This window comes from Pyrgilauda ruficollis, unplaced genomic scaffold (assembly GCF_017590135.1).
Source record: "Pyrgilauda ruficollis isolate IOZ18807 unplaced genomic scaffold, ASM1759013v1 scaffold6, whole genome shotgun sequence".
Classification (NCBI taxonomy): Eukaryota; Metazoa; Chordata; class Aves; order Passeriformes; family Passeridae; genus Pyrgilauda; species Pyrgilauda ruficollis.
In genome coordinates, this window is record NW_024527710.1 from 16,020,788 (window position 1) to 16,030,118 (window position 9,331).

Below are 9,331 nucleotides of genomic sequence, written 5' to 3' on the forward strand. Positions count from 1 at the left end.
ATGAAGAACTGAGATGAAAGCTCTCATTAATGGTCTTATTAGACTTGGTAGTTGTTTACTTTTATTGTTTTCTCTATCTAGAATTCTCCATTCCTAAGCCATTCAGGCCTTCTACCATTTTTTCTATCATTTTTCCACCTCACCTTTTTTATTGAGTCTACTGAAAATACACTAGTTTGGAGTTTTTTCTTTGCATATTTCTTTTTGCAATTATTTGTTTCTCCAATGCATTATTTAACTCTGCATAGAGGATATAGGACCTATTCTTATATCCTTGGCTAAATTCTTCTTAAAATCAGTGGATGTTTTGAGTGTGGAAGGACGGGGCTCAACGTTGTGTTCTACATTCTGCACTTCTAAAGTTTCCCCAAGCATCATTGCTTGCAATTAAAACTCCAAAGCAGACAAGCAGCAAATACAGCACAGGTAATTATAGGATCAAATACCAGCACTAAATATATCTCTAGATGAAAATCTGGTAAACAGTTGAGCAATTGGAAAGTTATAGAGTGTTGGGGTTTTTTTCCCTCTAAATAGATGTGTAGTGGAAAAAACATTCTAACTTGTAATTTATATTATTGCTTCTCTTGAATTTTAATGAAGACATGTGCATACAACTTTTTTTTTCCTTGAGGAAATAAAGTAGAATATTCTCTGGTAAAGAGAGGTAGATTAAGACAGTTTTGTAGCTGAGTTTTTGCTTACAAGCCTTATCTTCGCTACAAAAAAAAGACTGTAATTCTTGTTTCAGAAGAAGACCAGAAAGCAAATTTAAAATTTTTCAGACTGTAGAAGACCTATTTAGAGGTCACAAGTGATTTCCTAAGTCCAATTAAACAATTAACACCTTAACAGGTACAATTTTCCTGTGTGGGTGTGTCCATTAGTATTTGTGACTCTCTTTATATAAGTAGTTGTTCTGAACTAAATGAGGTTTTGTATGTGTATGAAATTACTCACACAAGCAAATGCCAAATCCAATAAAAGTAATGAAAAGTAGTTAAACTCTGAATATAAACAGTATTTTTCTCTGCTTGGTATGCAGATACTTCAGTATTTGATACTAAAGTCTCTCTGCTACCAATTTGGACCAATTAAAAAGGACCAATTAACACAATTAAAAAGTTGTCAATTAAAATATACAGTCTTCAGCTTCAAATGAAAAAACTCACTACAAAATATTAAAATATTTGGGTTTTATATCAATCCAAGGAAAAACTTATTATTAATTGGTAGTATTGTAATTCAGCTTTCAACAGAAGTAAATTACACTTCTGTTCATGAATGCTGGGCTAAAATCCTGGCTGAAAAAATGCACTCCATCACCTTCTTCAAGTCACAAATTGGATTTAATTCCATTTAGTCTGTTTGGCCAGTTGAAATATCAGGAGTTCATGTTCATTTAAAAGATCAGACAATGCTTTTCATTAATGTCAATGTTTTTTCCAGATGTTGTGCACTAGAATATCCTGCCTTGATCCACTGAGTGTGTTGTGTTATGTACTAACTGTCCTTTGCCCTCCCCTTCCCCACTGAGATACCAATTAGAGGATACTCTTTAAGAATTTAATAGGTATTAACTATTGTTGCATATTATCTCTGTTGTTGATGCTTTTTAAAAAGTAGATTTAAAATCCAGAAAATGAAGTTACTGAACCAAGCAGAAATTTACTGTAAAACTGTTCATCTAAAAGTTGTCGTAAAATTCAATGCCAAATTTAATTCCAAAACACGTGTGGAGAGGCTGGAAATAAGGAGTGCTCTTTTCGTTGCCTTCTAATTGTTCCAAGCAGCTTTTCTGGGTGCAACCAGAGCAGCAAAAGTGCTGAGATTTCTCAATTCAAGCCTTACAAGGACAGAAATTTATCTCAAAAGATAAATTTGTCTCAAAAGAACCACCTGAAAAAGGTTGGGTGCCTATACCACCAGTACTGCTGGGCCCATTTGTAAAATCCTCAGTGGAAAATTAGCAGAGCACATTTTCATAATTCAATCTTTCATTTAGATAATGCAAAGTCTTCCTAATTGTTTCTGTGGCGCTTGATTTGAGCTGGAGTGGGGCTGTAGGAGTGTTATCCCTCAGGGACCAGGGATCATCGTGCAAATGAGACGTGGATCTTGTCAGGCTGCCTGGCATGGATGAAATTTTAACTAGGTGAAGCCTGGTACAAGAGATTTGGTTAGACCTGCTGAAAAATAATAGTAAAAGTTCTGGAAGCTCATTTTTCCTGCTTTGATAGCAATGGTAATGACTAAAGATTAATTTTAGCATTGACAAAAAAAAAAAAAAAAAAAGGTAATTGCGGTATTTAAAACCCTGAGGCAAATCAGTGGAAATGCTTTGGAAAGGATAATTATACCTGCACAAGGAAGATCTGTTTAATAGCATTAACTGGCCCAATTAGGGAGAAGTGGAGGAAGGGCCAATCTGTTACTTTAACTGTTCACTGAAAAAGTGGTTTTGATATTTGAGCAGTAAATATTGGTTTGGCTTTTTCCAGGATGATTCCCCAAGGTTTAAACATTTTAAGAAGTATTGAAGGGGTCTTGTCTCCAGCTGTCAATAACATCCCAGAGGTGCAGGTGTTTCAAGAGGGACCTCGGTGTATTTACATGGCAGTCGTTAAGATTCTCATTAGTAACCTCATCTGGCATAATCCCAGTCTAAACATCCCTAAAAGATTATTCTCAAGTGGGGGAAGATGGGACAAAAAGAGGATTCTTTGCTGTTCCACACCAGCAGCAGCAGGTTTGGCTGTTTTGCCACTGCTAAGAGCTAGAGGCTGCAGAGTGGTGAGTGCAGAGGAGGATCTGCTGCCAGGAGGTTTTCCCGAGGGCTTCCCTGCTCTGACAAACAGTGATGTGTGTGTTTTCAATGCAGGTGTGGAACACACAGGTGTGTGCAACACCTACAAACCAACACGGGCTTTTCGTGTCAGAGAATTCCAGGGCACATACTTGGAGATATAGGCAGACATGGATTTTACCAGGGGGAGTAGAGAGAACAGAGTTTAAGAAGGTTTTAATCCTTATCTTTCATTTCCTTGCTGTAGTGCTGCCATTGCTTCTGGCACTGTCCTCAGATCATGAGTGGTACAAAAGTTTTCGTTGAAAGCGAAGGCCAAAGCTCACTTTGTGCAGTTGCCCAGGGGTAGTGGCACTGTGTGCAAAGGGCAGCACTGGCCTCTTCAGAGTTGGAGTGCAGGGAGGGGATTTTTTTTTCTCTGCATGTGTTTAATTTGAGCTTTCCAAGACAGCCAGTTGGAACTGCAGAACATAATTTAGGCAACAGCCAGCTCTGGCATTGTTAAAGCAAGCACACCGCCCTTTATAACCCAAGTAGGCAGCAGCACAAAGGCACTCTCTGCTATCACCCACAGAACCCACTGCAGAGAGCACAGGGAATAATTACTTAAATAAAATGAGCAAACATTCCATTAAAACAGGGTGATGTAATCAGGAAAAGGATAGCTAGAAATTTTAGAGTTAGCAACCTCAAAATCTGAATAGTAAAAAGTATTTTCATTTTGCAAAGTTTAAAGCTGGAAAAGGGCTCATTGTCTCTTTTTCAGTGAGAATATCAGGAGGGGTAAGAAAGTCAAACAGGCAGAATGTGATGGGCTGTTACAATAAAATATGAGATCTGCCACATGCAAAAAAGTTTTGGTGTGAGAGGTGGCAGGAGAGAAATGAGTACTCAGCAGGGGCCATGGGTGTTTGGTTTATTCAAGTCCACATCCTACAGTAGCTTTACACAGTTTTATTCAAGTAGAATGATCTAGTCCAAGGAGAGGTTCTCTGAGCCCTGTGCTTCAATTAATCTCATTTTATTGCTTAACTGCAAATACTTTATTCCTCCCATTAACCAACCCTAGTGCACTTCCAGTCCCTGACCAGTGTGCAGTCCACTGTGCTGAAGGACTAGTAAAGAAATAACCAACCACAGCTAATGGCTTTCATGGGGCAGTTCTTTAATGAATAATAAAAATTTGAATGATATCACAACAGCCTCTCTTCTCAATCTCAGCTACTAAAAAGAAAAGCAGGAGCCAAGGAAAGATGCTGACACTTACCTGTTAGGATTTTTTTCAACAATTAGTGACTTTTGCCTCTCCTACTGAATGTTATGTCTAAATGTTTATATTATAATATAAAATCTCATAATTCACCTTGAAAATAATATTTTTTCCTGTGATGGAAAAGAGAAAAATGCAGGGATTAAAAAAGACTGGTGAAAGCCACTATAGATGTCCAGAAAAGACTGTACATCTCATGATCCCTGATCGAAGGACAGCACCAGCCTCTCAAACACATGGCTTTGATCTGCTCTGCATAAGTTAAGAAATTGGTTAAGCAATGTACTTGGAAAATTATTATTCTCATCCTACATTTCTTCAGCTGTGAACTGCTCAGCTCTAGATTTTTAATTTAGTCTGTTTTATAAATGGCTACTTGCAAAATTGTGTGGAGTTGGGCTAAATTCTGAGCTTTCCTATGACATAGAAAGATCCAGCCTAGATCTCAAATTCTCACTTCATCTTCTCTCAGACAAGTGTGTATTCCTGACTGACAAACAACCAGCTTTGACGTGTTGCTGTAAGGCACGCAATGAATTATAGACCCTGCTCCAAAGCTGTGAATGTATTAATGCTGCTGCTGCAATTGCATAAAAATCTTATTTTAGGAAAACGTGATGCATCTGCCACAAAGTATGTACCCAGAATTTTCCAGCAGGTAAGTGAACAAGTGTGAGGTCAAATGGAAATGGTGTATATTGAACCAAGTGTTATTAACCAACAGTGTCTATAAACAAAGGCAGAATCAGAATCAAAGCCTCTTCCCTTTTTTTCCCTGGTATCCTTTCCATTCAGTAGAACTAGAGCTGCATTTTGGTGGTTTGCCATGGAAGCAGCACACTCCTGACTGTTGCTAGAATTACAAATGAGCAACACTGAAACTAATTCAGAGAAGAAAAGAGCTGCTGGCCCTGTGGCAGTGCCCAGGAGGAATGGGTGCTGCTGCAGGAAGCAGAGGAGAGTGATGGACTTAGACATCCACATGCAGCACAGAGAGTGGAACTGACAATATCCCAACATTCAACAACCAGCATTATTTTCTTTAAAATGTCCTTCACAGTGCGTATGACTCTCCAAACCAAGATTGCAACAGATGAGTAGGTAGCAAAGCAGTCCAGTTGGCCAAACTCCAAGTTCAGTAATTACACTCTGCTCTTAAATTACCCCCACAGCTCAGTTGGAATAAAGCTCTTTTTCTGCCTGTCCCGGAGCATTGTGCAGTGTTTCTGTGCAGCTGTACAACACTGAAAAATATCTTCTCCCATTAAAATTGCCCAGAGAATTTAGGTAGACAGAAAGCTATTACCAGAGTTGGAATGTGGGCAGAACACCAAGGTTAACTTACACTTGCATGGGGATCAAGGGATCTTTGCTGACGAGGAGTGTCAGACCCTTATTAAAGAGCACAAGTGGGAATAGCTTGCTGTGCTGCCTGAATACAAACCCAGGAACTTGGGATCTCTGCACCTGGAAGTGACCCAACACCTGGGATGTTTCCTAACAAATCACTCTATAAAAGTCTCTGATCCTACAGAGTATCTTATCATTATCTTATATGGTTATTTAGTAATATTCATTAAATTATTTGCAGATAAAAAAAGTTCCAGAAACTTTTGTTTTTCAAAGTCCCCATGAACTAAAAACAAACTGCATTTTAAAAAAGTCTACCATGAGAAAAGCAGAAATATAGCCCAAATATGCTGAAGCAAGTGTTTTAATTTCAGTAAATAGATACACCAAGAACCCCACAGAGTATTTAAGTATTTAAGCAATTTGAGCCGGGCCTGCAGCAGGAGTGAAAGCCTTCTGTGTTATGTTAAATTGATAGCTGTAACAGTTTTCTTACCCTCCAAAGCAGGAGTCATTTAAAATATTTAGGTAACTGACTCCCAAATTCATTTATACGCCAAAAATTTATTCTTACTAAGCAAGAATAATTTAGAACATTCACTATACAAATTCCTGTAGGAAAGAAAAAATTCCAAATCCATCACATACACCGAGTCTGTTCTTTGTATTTTGTGCCTTTTTTTTTCCTTGTCTTCCTGTAGTTGCCATTCTTCTTTCAGCTCAGGTCAGTTCTAAGCTTGGGGCTTTAATTTCCCTCATTTCTTTACACTCAAATTTTTTATATGTCCTTGTGCGCAGCCACCTGAGGATGAGCAGCACGGCGATGCCAATGCCAGCAGTGAGGACCACCACGGTGACCACAGCACTAATGCCAGCTGCCAGCTGCCTCATGCAGAACTCGGGGGGCTTTTCATCCACATAGTAAATCCGGAGCTTTTCAATAGCCAGAGCATCTCCATTGACTGAGACAGCGAATTTACTGTCGGAAGGAAACACGGAGTCATTGTTCACGTCTTTTTCAAAGTAATAGGCCACGTCAGCTATATCTACATCCCACCTGGGTTTCTTGTTCTGGTCCAGGCGGATTTGGATAAGGGGGGGGTCGTACTTGATGGCTGCGATGTACTTGGGGTGCAGCTTGTACCTGCTCTCAAACAGCTGGGTCAGGGCCTTCGCCACGTCGGCAGCAGCGAAGGCACTGGAGCTCCTCTTGTGTGTCAGCTCGATGTAGATCCACCGTGTCCGGACCAGCTCGCTGCAGCTCAGGCTCCTGCCTCCCTTCTCCGTCCTCCGCACGCCCGCGGAGTTCACGCACCAGCAGGTGCTGGACTGGTTGCACTGCCTGGCTTTAAAGACACCGCTGTCCTCGCAGTCGGGGTTGTAAATACCATCGCTGTCTGACACCCCCTGGGGAGGTCTCCAGAGGCGCTTCTCCTTCAGGGGGATCATTTCTGCCTTCATCAGGAAGCATTTAGAAGTCAGGGTTGAGCAGTCTACGGGGTGATCTGAACCTGCCAGCCTGCAGGTGCAGTTCCCTGGGCCGTCCTGGGCACACACTGCCCACTTGTTGGTCGCACAAGTACAGCTGTCATGGGCTGGTGAAGCGACTGCCAGAATCAAACCCAGCACAGCCCCAAAGAGAGGCTCCATAGTGCAGGAGAAAAGCACAGATAAAGTCCTGAGCAGCAGCAGGCAGCATCCAAAGCTTTAATCCACTGGTGGAGGCTGCTCATTCCTACACACTGGCGTGCTGCTCCCTTTATTGATTCAAATCAGACCCACCAAACAGGTTCTTCTTCCAAAACAACTGGCATCTCCTTCCCAAATCCCAGTCAACAGCTTCCCAGCTCCCTGTTACTTCTCAGGGAGTGGCACCTGCCTCCAGCTGCCTCCCTCGCTCCTGCTTGATGAGGAAACAACAGGGAAGAAAGAGACAGCAGCCAAGCTCCTGCCATGGGCTTCCGTTATGGATTAGAGACAAGCAGCCGGCCCTTTTCCTTCTTCAGATTTTGTATGGATTGTATGCAAATGGCTGTTTAAGGAGTTTCTTCCACTTCTGCAGGAAATCCTATTCCTCCACTTCCATCATGGTTGTTCCTGTCTTTGACTGCACAGCATCTCTATCATTCCACTATCTAGATTCTTATCAGTTATAGACTTTTTACTTTCATAGCTTTATTAAATAATGCCTTTGGGAGTTTGATGGTTGCTGCCTGGAGCAACTGCTTTTTCAAGAGGTGCCACAGCTGACCAGCTGCTCTCCTGCAGAGGTCACCCTCACTTTCCAGCATGGAAAGCTTCTCTCCCACCTTCTCTTTGGCATATGCTCATCCCAAGGCAGCACTAGGAATACTGTTTTTCATGCTTATTTTACCCTTACAGAGTTGTTTGTATTTCTTAAGAAATTTTTCAGTCTGAGCTTTAATAATGCCTTTCACAGAACACTCCAGTGGCTCCCAACTCTCCCAGTGATCTGCAAACCTGTCTTACCATTTCCATGTGCTTTGGCAGCAGCTGACAAAGATCTTCCAGTTTGCATTAAGTCATTTCCATTCATCTGATTTGTCAAACCCTGTCAGACTCTTTATAAATCATTATTTTGAGACCAGTAATGACCACAGAGCAGTGTGTGCACTGCACTGGCAGCCACGTGCCTTGCAGTCAGCTCCAACCTGTGCTGCTCACCTGAGCACTGCCCCACCTCCAGTGCCTGCCAGCTCCTGCACTCGTGGCTCCGTGCACACTGGGAAGGACCCTGCCTGCCAGGGAATAGGTGTAAAATCAGAGCTCCACATGGAAATGGGATGTGAACACCCTCTGCCAAAGGAGGACACAATCTGGATATTCCTTCAGGTAATAATAACTCCAGTTAGCTTTCTTGGAAAATAATTGAGATCTACAGCTAAAACTATTATTAAGACTGCCAGGTAAGTCAATTTGTCATGTTGATGATTCTATAATAGTTTAGCAACTCTTTTCCCATTTCTATGTCATTCACTTACCCACGCTACAATAATGTCCTTTTTTCTTTTAATTTTCACATCCCTCCTTCAAAGTCAAAATCCATTTAACTATCACCTACCTCCTCATATCTTGTCTATATTTTATTTCACATTATTTAAATGCTGAATGTGAAATATAGTTCAAAATAAAAGTGCACTTCTTCATTGACTTTTACTGGTGGATTTTCCCCTCTGTAAATAAGGAAGGAAGGGACTTACTTTAAAGACAAGTTTTTCCAACTATATATACATATATATACATATATATCCAACTACTTATATATATATTTAAAAATTTAATGCCTCTATGACACCAAAAAAAGTATTATTTATTTTAATCCATGCTAAGCTGCAACAGTACTACAAGAGTTAATTATTTAGAACAGCAGGCTGTAAAAGGAATAATCCTGTAGGAAATGTGGAGTGCATTATTTCTTTAGTGATCTCTGCTTCCATGGAAACAATTTCTCAGCACAATTCTAAACCTTGTAAAAGTAGGGCAGTAGGTCTATGTAAAGCAGCAATTAAACAACCCGAATACTTTTATCTAGGCCATTAAATACTTTGTCCAGCATCACATGTGATTACAGTGTTCAGTGGGATGTTAAACCACCTGCTGCTTCCAGTGGGGATGGATGAAGTCCTCATCCCTCACTTCCTCGGGGGTGCACAGCACCTCTCCCTCCCCGTGCAGACACTTGGGGTGCTCAGCTGTGCCACACTCTCCTTTTGGGGTGCACTGCTCTGCCACACCCTCCTTTTGGGGTGCACTGTCCTCCTCCACAGCCTCTCTGCCCTCATGGCCGAGTGAATTCTCAGCAGCACAGCAGAAGGAATCGGTAACAGAGCTGGAACCAGCACACCTGGATCGGATCGGGCGAGGGAATGTAGCTGATGGAAAGG

At 41.2% G+C, this 9,331-nt stretch overlaps 1 protein-coding gene across 1 annotated transcript; it reads right to left on the reverse strand.

The window, feature by feature from the left end:
• Nucleotides 1-6,146: 6,146 nt before the first annotated feature.
• Nucleotides 6,147-7,076, reverse strand: TACSTD2 (tumor associated calcium signal transducer 2). The gene has a single exon (XM_041483195.1). The coding sequence runs from the start codon at nucleotides 7,074-7,076 to the stop codon at nucleotides 6,147-6,149; it is 930 nt and encodes a 309-aa protein (XP_041339129.1).
• Nucleotides 7,077-9,331: the final 2,255 nt, after the last annotated feature.

Coding starts and splice junctions, on each gene's coding strand:
- TACSTD2 (XM_041483195.1), bottom strand. CDS start 7,076: ATGGAGCCTCTCTTTGGGGCTGTGCTGGGTTTGATTCTGGCAGTCGCT.